Source organism: Drosophila pseudoobscura, chromosome 2, assembly GCF_009870125.1.
Source record: "Drosophila pseudoobscura strain MV-25-SWS-2005 chromosome 2, UCI_Dpse_MV25, whole genome shotgun sequence".
Lineage (NCBI taxonomy): Eukaryota > Metazoa > Arthropoda > Insecta > Diptera > Drosophilidae > Drosophila > Drosophila pseudoobscura.
The window spans coordinates 4,083,774-4,097,224 of NC_046679.1; the positions used below are offsets into that span (position 1 = coordinate 4,083,774).

General features: G+C 48.6%; 2 protein-coding genes across 5 annotated transcripts in view; one reads left to right on the forward strand and one right to left on the reverse strand.

The window, feature by feature from the left end:
• Tusp (WD40 superfamily protein Tusp) overlaps positions 1-13,451 on the forward strand; it is a 32,294-nt gene that overhangs the window by 14,966 nt on the left and 3,877 nt on the right. For all 4 annotated transcript variants that reach the window (XM_015183178.2, XM_015183179.2, XM_015183177.2 and 1 more), the window contains exons 3-7: positions 11,472-11,636; positions 11,699-12,158; positions 12,235-12,761; positions 12,827-13,055; positions 13,110-13,396. In XM_015183178.2, the coding sequence (XP_015038664.2) occupies positions 11,472-11,636; positions 11,699-12,158; positions 12,235-12,761; positions 12,827-13,055; positions 13,110-13,396 (1,668 nt within the window). The remainder of the gene's footprint in view (positions 1-11,471; positions 11,637-11,698; positions 12,159-12,234; positions 12,762-12,826; positions 13,056-13,109; positions 13,397-13,451) is intronic.
• Positions 3,716-6,970, reverse strand: LOC4800656 (uncharacterized). Its single transcript, XM_001357852.4, has 4 exons — positions 6,572-6,970; positions 4,544-4,994; positions 4,359-4,486; positions 3,716-4,302 (listed from the first exon to the last, which is right to left on the reverse strand). The coding sequence occupies exons 1-4, from the start codon at positions 6,797-6,799 to the stop codon at positions 3,829-3,831; spliced, it is 1,281 nt and encodes a 426-aa protein (XP_001357889.3). The 5' UTR covers positions 6,800-6,970; the 3' UTR covers positions 3,716-3,828.

Here is a 13,451-nt window from a genome sequence, read left to right on the forward strand (position 1 = left end):
TCCCTTCCATCCGCACAATGAAGGCGGCCGCCCAGAGATTGAGGATGCAGAATGCATCCATTTTGAGGATGGATGTCAGCGGCGATGCGCTCATGCTCCATTTGTCAGCAACAGACACAGAGGAGACATCAGTTCTCTGTTCCTGCTCATCTTCTCTTCTGGAAGAGGGACACATTCAGACACAGATTCAGGGGAGACTCATTGCGCTTTGTCCTCGATTCACAGAGAGACTTTCTTGCCCCTTTGCCCCCTTCCACTTTCTGTGCGAGGTGAGGGACCTCCCTCTCCCTCTAATTCTCTTTGCGATGCCCTCCCCCTAGGTCTTTTATTCTCTGTGAGACGTTCTCCGTCTCCCAGTCTCCCATTCTCCCTGTGTGTGTGCGCATTTCTCACCCCTTTATGTTTTTTTCTCTCTCTGTAATGTTACAAAAGATGAGTTGCACTTTAGCATGCTAAAATGCGTTATTAAGTGCATAAATATGCAATGTGTGCAACCTTTGCACCTGCCCCTGCCACCCCCTGCCACCCCCTGCCACCCACCTGTCTAACAATGGCCGCCGTCGCCGCCGCCGCCTCTTCAGGTGCGCCCTCGAGTGGGTGGGATGGACGGATAGATGGGTGGATGGGTGGCTACATGTGAGAAGAGCTTTTGAAATTTAATAAAATGCAAATTCAAATGCAGAAACCAGTCAGCCAGACACACAGACCCACCGAGCAGCATGTGCCACACATGCCACGCCCAATGCTCCCATTGTCAGGCAAAAAGGGGCCTCTCCTCCTCCCCCTGCCCCTCCCACCGCAGGAGTGCAACAACTGGCGGACTGGCAACACGCTAATGAGTTGAGTTTTGTCTCCGCATCTCCAGAATGGATGGAGAATGGGCCGGTCGCTGCGTAGGCATTATGCAAAAAAAAAACGTGCAGAAAGGATGCACTGAAGCGGCTGTCCCCACAACGAAATTGTGGTAATGGAAAATATAAAGAAATACAGTGCGTTTCGGGCCTATAAAACATGCGAAAACGTAGAAAAATAACAGGGATTTTTATATGAACAAAAAAATTGTAATATATTCCCAAAACAATCAAAGTTTGTTTAAGGAGTAGAATTTTAAAAGGTATTGGAGGCAAACAAAAATGTTTGTTTAATTATAAATAGATAACAGATAATAATAGGAGGATATATAATGCTCAAAAATGGACCCCAAATCACTCTAATAGAAGCTGAATGCTTGCCAATTTATGCTTAGATTTGTTTTTTCTATACCCTGTAATCAAATAAGAGCAAAAAATAAGTTAACAAATCCCTTGCCTTGGCTTAAAATATTTCCACTAGTTTTTATAGATTTTTATTATTTCAGAGAGTATTTTTTTCATAGAAAAGACAAAATTTAGTTAACAAATCCCTTGCCTTGGTTTAAAATATTTCCACTAGTTTCTATGGTTTTTTATTATTTCCAGAGAGTGTTTTTTTGTTCGCCCTATTTAAAAAATAAGTGTTTTTTTCGGTGTTTAGCAATGATGTAACGTAATTATTTGCCAGTCAATTGAGCCACAAATCCCTCTCTCTCTCTCTCTCTTTCTCTCTTTTTTCTGGCTTTCATATTTTTTTAATCTAAAATAAAAGACCTTTTTTTTTGGAAAATATTATTGATAAAGATAAATATTTAATGCTTTGTTAACCTTTGACATGGGTTTGGTTCGTTGTGCTCTAGAGATTATAGTTGTCCTTTTTTCATGGTGCCGAGAAATCCTTTTTCTAACATGAAAATCCCTTAATTTAATTCCCTGAAACGCACTGTAATTTTAATTATTTTTAAATTTAAAAGGCATCAAAAAGGCAGCCAAGGGGAAAAAGCATAACATTACAACAGAGAGAGAGAGAGAGAGAGAGGGATAGAAAGAGAGAGAGAATTAAATGTATAAAAATCGATACAACTTTTGGGCGGGCATTAAAAAAGGATCAAACGGAGGAACACGTGCGCACAGCCAGGAGGCGAAACGCACAAGGATATCTGTGCTATGCTTGGCTATACTATCGTGTACGGTGTATCCTTTTGTATCCTTGTAGGTATACACATGTAAGTCACATGTAGAGAGAGAGAGCGAGAGAGAGAGCACCGCACAGTCATAAAAAAGTTGCCAGTATTCCCATTCCCATTCCCATTTCCACTCCCAATCCGCATTGCCATTGCCATTGGCATTGGCATTGTCTGGCGGTCGGTTCTGGTCTTGGTCTTGGTCCTGGTCCTGGTCCTTCCTTGGCTTTGGCTGGGTTAAGGCGGCGGATGAGGCCCTTAAGCAAAGGCCCGCCCCAAAAGGTTCTCCCACTCTCGGCCTGCCTCTGTCTGTGGCTCTGTCGAGAAGCCCTTTCACACCAACCGTGTGCCCTGTGTGTGTGTGTGTGTGTGTGTGCTTGTGGCACAAGTGGCAAAATGTTGTTACGTGAGCATTAAACCATATTTTAAGTTATTAAGTTATTGACAAAAGCTCACGTCACCCCTTATGCCGGGGCTTGGCTCGGGCTCGGGCTCTGGCTAAGGGTTGGGTTGGGTTGGCTTGGAGGACACTTGTGCGCTGCTTATCCCTTACGGCTTACAATGCCACGCCTAGACGCACACAGAGACACCAGATATCGTATATATATATGTATATGTATATATAATGCCTGAATCATATGTCTGAAGGATAACCACTTTTGTGTAATACGAGTACTCTGCACTCGGTACTTTTTCAATTTGTGTCCAAGCTGTGCGGCTCCTCGGCATCTCTGTTGAAATTGCAGCTGTAAATGAAAGCATAAATATTGCTGCTGCCCCAATGGGGGGCGCCTGCTGCGGTAAAGGACTCCATCTCACATGCTCAAACCCCTGACTGGACTCTCTCCCTCTCTCTCTCACTCTGAGCTGTCCTTTGTTTGTGGTCCGTCTGTGACATATTTTACTCTTTCGGTGTCTGTTTCTGTTGCATTCTCGCAGGCGCTTTGCCGGAATGTCAGGCCATCTCCGGAGCCCCGGAGTCCGACTCCAGGTAGCCGTGCCATCTGCAAAGGACATGGGACAAAGGAGAAAAGTCCTCTGGACAGTTGACTGCCGGAAATTGAAATACAAGTTATTAGATTTCTTTGACAGAACAGAAAAGAGCCAAAGCCACAGCCCATGTATTGGCTCTCGTAAATTGCTCTCAACTTTTGAACGCTTAAAGGATTATTTGCCGTGTTCCTTTGCTGCTCTGCGGCTCTGCAGCTCCTCTGTTTTCATTTACATTTTCCTCTGCAGTTGTTCTTTTTTTGGAAACAAAATACCAGGCACATAAATTGCCTTCGCAAAGGACACATTTGGGTCTCGTCCCGACTCTCTCTCTTTCTCCGACTTGATGTCCAAGCAAATAAACACACAGTCACATTTGGAAAGGATGGGCTTGTGGCTCTGGTCGTCTGCTGTCGTCAGTTGGCGTTTTCCGCACAGTTTTTCCTTTTGTTTTCCCAATGCCAAATCAACCACCGCCGACGCAGATAATTTGCCAAGGGAGTTGTTTTATGGCCAAAGGCAGGGCAGGGCCGGGCAGGGCCGAGGGCGAGGGTGTCTTAATATGTGCTTGCTTCTCTTTGCCTCTGAATGTGGGTTGTGGCAGGGGTCAGGGCGCCATGACCTACTTTTGTGCGGCAACTTTTTCAATTTGTTTTGAGAGCAGGGGACCGGCGGACTGGCACGGGGGACTTTCGCTTGGTTTGGCTTGGGCCAAGAGTTTATTTCATAAAATACAATACAAAGAATGTTGGGACTAAAGTCTACTCATAAAGCTTTCAATGGATTAACTAACGATACCCCCACTACTGCTGCTGCAGGATCAACAGCAGCAGCCACATCAGGGCCCAGGAGCCGCGATCGAGCTGCGGCAGGGCCGCATTCGTCTCGTCCCCGCGCTGGTCCTCCGCACGCGTCCTCTCGTAGTGCATGTCCTCGGGCCGCATCGTCCGCAGCAGATCCTCCTCATCGTCGGCTATGCCCGTGCTATGCGGTGCGGCGGCAGTGGTGGCCTTGCCCGTCATCAGCAGCAGCTGCATGCGCTGCAGGGGCGTCAGCGGCGGGTCATCCGTGGGCCGCTGCCAGTGGGGGGGCGGCAGGAAGGGCTCGTACGTGGCCGGAGCCTCGCGGGCCCTGTAGCCGTAGACGAACATCTGAACGAAGAGCGAGACGGTGCTAAAGTCCGTGATGACGGCCTTCAGAGTGCAGCTGGAATAATGGCTGTACTCTGCCACAGGTGGCACATAGCTGGGATCCGTGCCGCTTCTATCAGAATAGTGCTGAAAGGAAGGAAAGGAGTTAACCATGTCCGATCTTTGCACTGGCCTGCACTTACCCCGAAGATGACGAACTTCACGTAGGTGATGGAGTCGCTGTCGACGTAGTAGAACACCACCGTGTGGTTCGTTTCCACCGACGACTCATTCGGCGAGGTCTGGAAGGTCTCGTACACCAGTTGGTCGCCTGAGAAGTGGATACATATACATAGATCGTGTTGAAGGATAATCAAACATCACTTACCCGGCTGCCTGTGACCAATCTCAATGACCTTGTCGATGTTATCGAACTCCAAGCTGGCCCCCGAGCCCGGACCCTCCGTCTCCGCCTCTGTTTCCGCTTCTTCGTCCTCCTCTTCGATGTCCACCTCGAAAGCGTCCCGCTTGATGTTGTCATAGAGCTCTGTCAGCTCTTTGCTCACCTGCCCGAACTCCCCATCGTCCTCGTCGTCGTCGTCGTAGTCCTCGTAGGGCTGCATCTCGCCCTCGAACTGTCGATCGCGATTGATCAGCAGCGAGGGATTCACATTCAGGACGGTGTGGTTGAAGCCGAACACCAGGATGGTCACATCGAAGGCGGCCGTGGGCAGCGGCAGGGGCAGCGTCTCGTCCTGGCTCTGATTGCTGCCCAACACGCTGATCATTCCCACAACCAGATGATCCGTATAGCTGAACTTCACCTCCGCGTATATGTTCTGCAAAGGAATAGGAGGGTGGGGGGTGGCGAGGGGGTACAGAAATCAGACACTCAATCCACTTTGGGGCAGAGTCAATCAGGCATGTCCACGTCCATCGTCGGCTGCCACGATTTCCGAGATGTTTACAGGCCGCCGCGCGATTTTTCTCGAGAAAAACTCACGTCATAATTGCCTTCAGAAATGTGCCTCAAATTGAAAATGCATTTAACATGATTTTCACAATTTATGTGTGTATATTCTAGAAATAACAAGCACACTCCTACCCCCGCCCCTGTCTATGCCTCATTAGACCGCCAATCCGATTTTACTTTTTGGCATTGCCACATTTTAACATTTTCCGCCGTACTTTTCTAGCCTTAAATCAATTAAAGGCATGTTTTTTGTACCCACTCCTTGAATAATATACATATATGATGGGGCACTATTATTACTTTCAATTATCGGGCCACAGATGCCATTATATATTGGCTGTTGAAAATCGTTACGTGTGCACAGAAAACAGCAAACAGCTCATAATCCAATTCGATTTCAGGGCAATGGAAATAAACAACAAATTTTGGGTGTATCGTAGAGGGTAACGACTGCGTGATACCTCTAAGAAATATCTGTACTCTGTGGGAGTGGAATATGTATTTTTTTGGTTTTTTAAAGAAACATTTTCGGGATGAAAATATACGAAGAAGAGAGCAGCCAATCGAAGCTTGTTATCGCTTCGAGGTGCGCTGCTGTATGACGCGCGATGCACCAAAGAATTGTGTTCTCTTTATTCTAGTCACTCATATTCGGACTTTGAAGGAATTTGGTATTCAAATATGTTAAACAGTCCCACAAAAAAAAGTGTCGTGTGCGCCTGTCCAAGGTATCCTATCCCTATGTATTTTGGGGCCCTGAACACGAATCCAAGGTCAGAAAAAACCTCCAAAAACCAATATGGTGGAAACTCATTTGAAAAATTGATCGGATTTGCTTAAAACTCGTCACTGGGGGCTGTTGATGCCAGTTTTCAAGATGTATCGAGTTATTTTCTATTCAAAAGATCTATATAAAGGGGGCAGATTTAGATGTAGCTAGGCCGGGGAGTTATTCGTTTTAAGTGAATCCGGCCGTGTTTGATCCGCCATTTTGAATATTTGAATTATTGACCCCGAAAACCCCCGAGTGAAGCTACATGATTCTACAGGGTTTTAGAGACCTGAACTCAAGGTTGTTTTAGCGTGTGGAAAGGCAACATTTCAAGCAATCAGCCTAAGATCCTAAGGGTTCCACCAAGCATAAATATCTACAGTTTCCCTTCTCATGGCCTGCCTGTTACATATAAAAGAGGTATACCCCAAGCATCCCCTACTGGTGCCAGGTACAGACTAAGAAAAGCCAAAAAGATCTGGTAAACAGTGGACCCAGCGGGGCATATACTGGATATAAATATAGACCGAAACTTGTTGTCGTCTGCAATGACGAAAAAGCGACAATTTTGTTATTTTTTTGTATCTATTCTTGGTTCTCGGGAATATGCAAAACGAACGGAGCCCCGAGGGTCACTCGATGTCTGGGTATTCGCCGGAACTCGGACTCACCTCCTCCGAAACGATCTCGATGTAGGTGATGGGCTCCGGTATCTCGTAGTTGAAGACCACACGGGGCTGCTCGCTGATGCCAGCAGGACGCGAGTGCTGGACATCCTTGAGCAGCAGCTGATCCCCCTCGATGCGCTGGCCCACGCCAAAGAAACGCTTGGCCTCGCTGCCCCTCAGCAGCGCCTGAGAGGCAAAGATCAGCAGCAGACAAAATACTTTTGCACACATTTTGGTTTCCCCCTTTCTAGTTCTGTTCAGTTTGTGGGATGGCTTTTTATTTTGTGAATTTTTGGTGGCACATTTTTAGACACAAACACGCGCCCCGGGACGATCGAGAGATCATGCAACGCGTCGCGGCAAACGAACTTTGGCAACTGAGAATCGAGAATGCCGAGTGTCGAGTGCCGAGTGCCGAGCGCCAAGTGCTGCTGGCCGCTGGGCTGCTATGTGCTCCAAGTGTTGACTGATCCATCAGTAGCGCTGTTTTTCCCAAGAGAGAGAACGTTTGAGAGCAGGGCCAGAGCTCTCGTGGAACAGGGAATTTGCTTGATTTTTCTCCTGCTGCTGCTGCTGCTGCACTTGACCTGAAATCATCTGGCCATCATTCCAGGCGGCCAACTCTTTGAACTCTTTGTCAACGACCCGGACGACAGTCCCAGGCCCCGACCAACCCAATCCAACCCTTTCGAAATGCGTTTAAAATTGGCCAACAAAAGTCATAAAAATAGCCTGAAATATATGTATATATAGCACAGGGGTATATATACTATATATAAATAGCGTGCGTGCTTTGCAAAAGAGTTCTTTGACTTTGTCAAACACTGGGCCTCTTGATTGATCAGATCTGAATTATTCATCGGCTATTCATTCTCTAAACTCTGTTCCGTAGGAGATACATTTTTCCCGGGCTTGCTTCGGGGGCTTTTATAAATTGTTAATTTATGGACCTCTAATTCTTGCATGTTTTTGTGTCCGTTTGGAGGCTTATATTTCATTTATTAAATGCTCATTTCGCATTATTTGTCCGTTTAGCCGCAGCTTTGTCCATTAGCCAGGCAGATCCCTCTGCCGGGGGGACAGGGCAGGGAATATAGATGGTTCTAATATCTGCTGGGGTCATGATGATAATGAAGCTGATGCGAATGCGAATTCGCCAGAAAGGAGCCGAGGGGCGCGGAGGGCCCATGCATAATGGATTGCAATTATGGTTAATGCGCACAAGTGCGGCACGGTGTGGCCAAAACGTGTGGCACAGGCACAGGCCTGGCAGTCAGGTGCTTGGATTAAAAATGATTTTGTGTACAGGGTACGTTTTTGGCGTTGGAGAGTATATTCGGTAGATGTAGGCCATAGAAAAGGCGTTCCAAGAACAACATTAATAAGATTCGTCATGCACACGACATGTATTTGTTGGCGAATTCTTGGGTATTCTCTTTTCTTTGCGTTCCTTTGCGCATCTGGGTGGTGGGTGGTGTCTTGTGACGCGCGGATAGCAGTCAGAAACGCACAAAGCGAGAGGCGCCCCAGTATGACGCACGACACGTGTGGAACAGTTGTTCAAAAAATCTTAAGAAATTCCACAAAACAATGAAATATTATTACGAATCTCTGCAAATTAAAGGATAGGTACTTTAAAGTCGATTCTCTCCGAAGTTCCTTCCTGGTTTTTAATTAAATGCTGCGTGCGTGTGTGTGTGTGTGTGTGTGTGTGTGCAAGTAGCGGCATTTGAAATGGAGCATGGCAGGAGTAGCAGCAGCAGCATCGGCATCGGCAACACGGCTGCAGTTTCGTGTGCCAAATGGCTGAAACATAAATTATGGAGAGTCGCAACTTGCCACAGCCACAGCCACAGCCAATGCGTGCCACTGCAGCCAGAAACTGCAGCATAATCAGATGCAGCCACAGAGGCAATCCGATAATAGTTTGTGGCCCCCCGTGCGTGTGTGTGTGTTTTTGTGGCCATAAATTTAGGTATTTCTCTCTGGCGTCTTTCTGGCGTGAGCGATTGCACAACATTTGAGATTTGAGCGTTTCCTAAACGAATGTAGGCAGGATGTCGGCTGCTGGCGTTGGCGTTGGCGTTGGCAAAACTGTTAACAAGCTTACAAGTAGCCACTTAGACAGCAGCCAGCAGCCACTAACAAGCCAAAGACATGGCCAAAGTGCGAGGCTGTCAACGCCTTGCCTTCCGAGCCGAGCCGCGTCTTGTCGTGTCGTGTCTTCCTTGTCGTTGGCTCTGACATTGATGGGGACGGGGGCTGCCCTGATGTTTCCTGCGGTTCTTGTTTTATTACATAAATGAAATGAAATTATGGCATTTGATGATGGAAAATTGCATTTGCCCCGATGGGAAACATGGGAATTTGAATAATTTTCGATGGCTTTAAGCACACCCCCGACGTTCCCAACGGCGGCCACTTTGTGGGGCATGCTCCGTGCTCCAATTAGAGGCAGTGTGCCATAAAAGTTTACATGTGTACACACATTTTAGTTGTGCATTATTAAAATGCAAAAGTGTTGCAGAAATGCACGAAAACACACTCGCCCAGGCCCATTCCGAAACGATTCAAGTGTCTCAAGAGCACGAATCGATTGGAATTCGAATGCATTCCGTCAATGGCAGGCATCATCCGTGGCGTCCGTGGCTGCCGCTCAAGTGTTTCAATGAAAGGTTAACAACACTCTACAAAGAAACTTTGAATGGCTTTTCATAATTGGTAGCCCATGGGGAAGGGGGGAACGGGGTACGGGGTGGGGAAAGAACGTTCTCTGGCCATAATGATGATGATGGCAATATGAGGCCATTCAACGGCCTGTCGATGCCACTCGGCAATCGGAAATGTGCGTACAAATGGCCCAGGCACAGGCGACCGGCAGGCCAGCAATTATATAATTGAATTTACCATTGCAAGGACATCGGACAGCAGGAGCATATGCACATCAATCAATCGGGCTAATAAAGCAATTAACATGGTCAATGGGTGGGTCAGAAATCAATGAAAGGTCCACCCCCCTGGGGCCCAATGACCAATGACCGCTGGTCCGCCGGACCGCTCGTCCGCTCGTCCGAAAACGGAAATTACAATTTTGTGCTGCGATTGCGGGTATTTTAATTTATGCCTCTCGCAAATTGGATTTTGACGCACGCCCGCCCCACCCCCCACCCCCTGTCCAAAAAAATGCCCATTTAGCTTAGTCGGGGATTAGCCGCGGCAAAATGCTGAAAGCCTCTGAATTTTCGTTTAAATTGAAAATGTATTTTCGCTCTGTCGGCAGTTATGCCAGTCAAACGCTGAAATGTAGGCTACAATTTCTGCCGGGAAAACAATCAATGGAAAGGCAGCAGCACCAGGAGCAGATGGAAAAAGATGGAGCCGGAGCCGGAGCCGCGGTTGAGTGCAGCTGCGGCTGCGGCAGCGGCTGCTGCAGATGATAAACAGTCAAAGAGTTTTTCCAAAGAAAACCCCGCGGCATAGAAAGAGAAGGAGCTGGGGGCAAAGCCCGAGAGCAAGTTTTAGAATGAAAACTCGACTCGACTGCTGCCTGCCGCTTGCTCGGGACGGGGGGGAGGGAGGTAGGAAACTTTTCAAATGATGATTGAGGTATGCCTTAATTGGATTGTTTGCCGGGATTGTTTTGCACCTTAATTGCATTGAGCAGGAAACGGGGGTTTTCAATTCAGAACAGTAGTCAGGTTGAGTCCTTCGAAAGTGAGCAAAATAGAACAGATGTGTAATTAAGATTTGAAAGACTTGCTTTCAAATTGAATTTCTCTGCAAAATTGTAGAGAAAGTCTGAAGCGGATATTGAATGGCTGATGTTTCTTCAGGTAATGGGAAATTCGAAAGTTTAAAGCAGCTCCGAGAGTTTTACAGTCTTTCTGAAGGCACCGAGAACAGGACTGGCGGAATATGAGCTTTGTCCAATGAATAAGCCTGTCGTTGTTCAAATAAATAAATCTTAAATTATAAGCAGAGCTCGCAAGCTTTTACATACGCAATGAAAACGGAGCTTCCAAGCAAAAACTTTCGTCTCGATTCTGTTTGTGATCACAGGCTGCCAAAGTGTATTTTTCGCATGTATGCATGTATGTACTTGTGCTCGAGAGATAAGCTTTTCAAAGAGATCGGCTGCTTATCTCTCACTCTCGCCCACACACCACAAACAAAAACTTTTAGTGTGAGACAGACGTGTTTAATCGTGCTCAACCGAAAGCACGAAACAAAGACAGCCACACGAAGCGAAGGTGGAAAAGGTGTTCGGCTCAGTGAGAGATAAGAGAGCAAGTAGGTGAGCTTGTTTTTTTTGTTTCTCCGTGAGTAGATCCCTTGGATATGTAAATGTGTTTGCGGGTTATTTGCGAGCGGGGATAAATACCAGTTCGGGTCAGAGGCTGTGCTTGGGTTTTTTTGCTGTCTTTTTTCTTCAGTAAGCAGAAAAATGTAAGTGTTCTTCTGAATATATCGAGCATATCGAGCACACCCAATTCCACTGCCATTTACATGGTACTTAAAACTGATTGAGTAAAAACCGCCTGGCCCGCGGCTGTGTAAGGGCCAAACGACTGAGTATAGAAGGCAGCAGAGAGAGAGAGAGAAAGAAAGAGCATGAGGTACAAGTAGATGCAGTCACAAAAGTGGAGCATATTTACCCAGCCAACGGCAAGCGGCAAACGGCAAACGGCAGTGGCACAAACTGTCGATTGTGGAGATGTGTGTGTGTGAAGGGGGGGCCAGGGCAGAAGCTTGGACTTTGAGCCTGCGGCGGTGGCAATCCATTTCAAAAGCAGGCTCCAGCGAGCACTTGACTTGCAATTGGCGCCTGCTTAAAAACAGCTGCCAACAGTGGCGGACATCATGTTCTCATCGCCTTTGTTGGCACTCCTCTCTTTGTCTCCAGGATGAGGGCTGGAAGCTAAATCGCACCAACTACTACCAGGAGGGATGGCTGGCCACGGGCAATGTGCGCGGCATTGTGGGCGTCACCTTTACCACCTCCCATTGCCGCAAGAACATGGACTATCCGCTTCGGACCAACTACAATCTGCGCGGCCATCGATCGGATGTAAGTGGAGCATCCGGTACAAGCCATCAATCCTTCTCTAATCTCTATTTCCTCCTTGGCAGGTCATCCTGGTCAAGTGGAACGAGCCGTACCAGAAGCTGGCCTCCTGCGACAGCTCGGGCATCATCTTTGTGTGGATCAAGTACGAGGGCCGATGGTCCATTGAGCTCATCAACGATCGGAACACGCCAGTGACACATTTCTCCTGGTCGCACGACGGACGGATGGCCCTCATCTGCTACCAGGATGGCTTCGTTCTGGTGGGCTCTGTGGCGGGACAGCGCTATTGGTCCTCCATGCTGAACCTGGAGTCGACCATCACCTGCGGGATTTGGACGCCCGACGATCAGCAGGTGTATTTCGGCACCACCCAGGGCCAGGTGATCGTCATGGATGTCCATGGTGCGATGGTGTCGCAGGTGCAGCTCTCCAACGATGTGCCGATCACCTCGATGGCCTGGTCCTGCGAGAAGTTCAAAATGGAGGAGGGCGAAGAAGCAGAACCCGGCGTTACCAATGCGGGTAAGTACTGGAGAATATCTCTCTCTCTTTCTCTCTGGACTATCCCCAATAATCCTCTCTCTCTCTTTCCCCATAGCCAAACGCTCGTTTGTGCTGGCTGTTAGCTTCCAGAATGGATATATCTATCTGTTGAAGTCGTTCGACGACGTCTCACCCGCACATATCAACACTTGCCTCAACGGCGCCCTCGGCATGGTCATGGAGTGGAGCAATTCCCGCGAACTGCTCGCCGTGGCAGGGACCCTGCGCACCGGGATGGATGGGCATGGTCTGAAGCCATCGGAGGACCCGACCACGCCCGCCAGCTACACGAATCTGGTCAAGTTCTACACGGAGACGGGGGCGTGTCTGTATCAGGCGCATATACCCTGCAACAGTGCCCCGGTGTCGGCCATTACGTGGGGCCACAACGACAAGCGTCTGTTTATTGCCACGGGAACGCAGGTGCACATTGCCTGGGTGTCGCGGCGGGTGGCCTCGCTGCAGTTGCTCTGCCGCCTGGAGATTCAGGCCAGCGTGGGCTCCGAGACGCTGCTGCCACTGCTGCCGTTGCCTTCTAGGATTAAGTCTCTCATTGGCAATCTGTTTGCTCAAACGATACGAGTGAGTGCATCATCTGTTTGCCTCCCTTTCAGTGATTTATGATCTATGATGCACCATTTTTGCAGTGCTGTGTACCTGATCTGAAGTCGCTGCGCGATTTTGTGTCGCGTCCACCGCTCTGCTCCACGCGACTCCACTGCACCATGATCCGGCACGACGATGACTCCAATCTGAGCTCCGGCACCTGCTACACGCTCTACCTGGAGTATCTGGGGGGTCTGGTGCCGCTGCTCAAGGGCAAACGCACCTCAAAGATACGCCCGGAGTTCGTCATATTCGATCCACAAGTGAATGGTGAGAGAGAGACCCCCTTTCCGACTCATTTCTAAACGTTTTCCTTTTTGTTAGATGCTTCTTTGTACTTTCAATACTCCGCGGAGGCCAAGAGCTCGTCGGGCTCCAGTCAGTCCACCACCACGGGCAACAGCGGACGCACCGACTCCTCGGACAGTGACTTCGAGGAGCGGTCATCGCGCTTTGGTTCGCCCAGGACGCCGCGCAAGAAGCGAGTGCGGCCCAAGCGTCGCAACCAAGCGGGCGAGCGTGTGGGCACAGCAGGAGGAGGAGGAGCAGCAGCAGGAGGCAATGATCCGGACAGCTTGGATGAGCTGGCCTACGTGGACACACTGCCGGAGGTAAGGGGCATCCAACGTCTACCAGGCACATGCAATCACTGATCCCTCTATCTCT

Bases quoted from the DNA above. Each gene is read 5' to 3' on its own strand.
- LOC4800656 (XM_001357852.4), bottom strand. From the start codon at position 6,799: ATGTGTGCAAAAGTATTTTGTCTGCTGCTGATCTTTGCCTCTCAGGCG. The intron at 4,995-6,571 runs GTGAGTCCGAGT...ATTCCTTTGCAG, and splicing joins TCGAGATCGTTTCGGAGGAG to AACATATACGCGGAGGTGAA. The intron at 4,487-4,543 runs GTAAGTGATGTT...TCCACTTCTCAG, and splicing joins GATTGGTCACAGGCAGCCGG to GCGACCAACTGGTGTACGAG.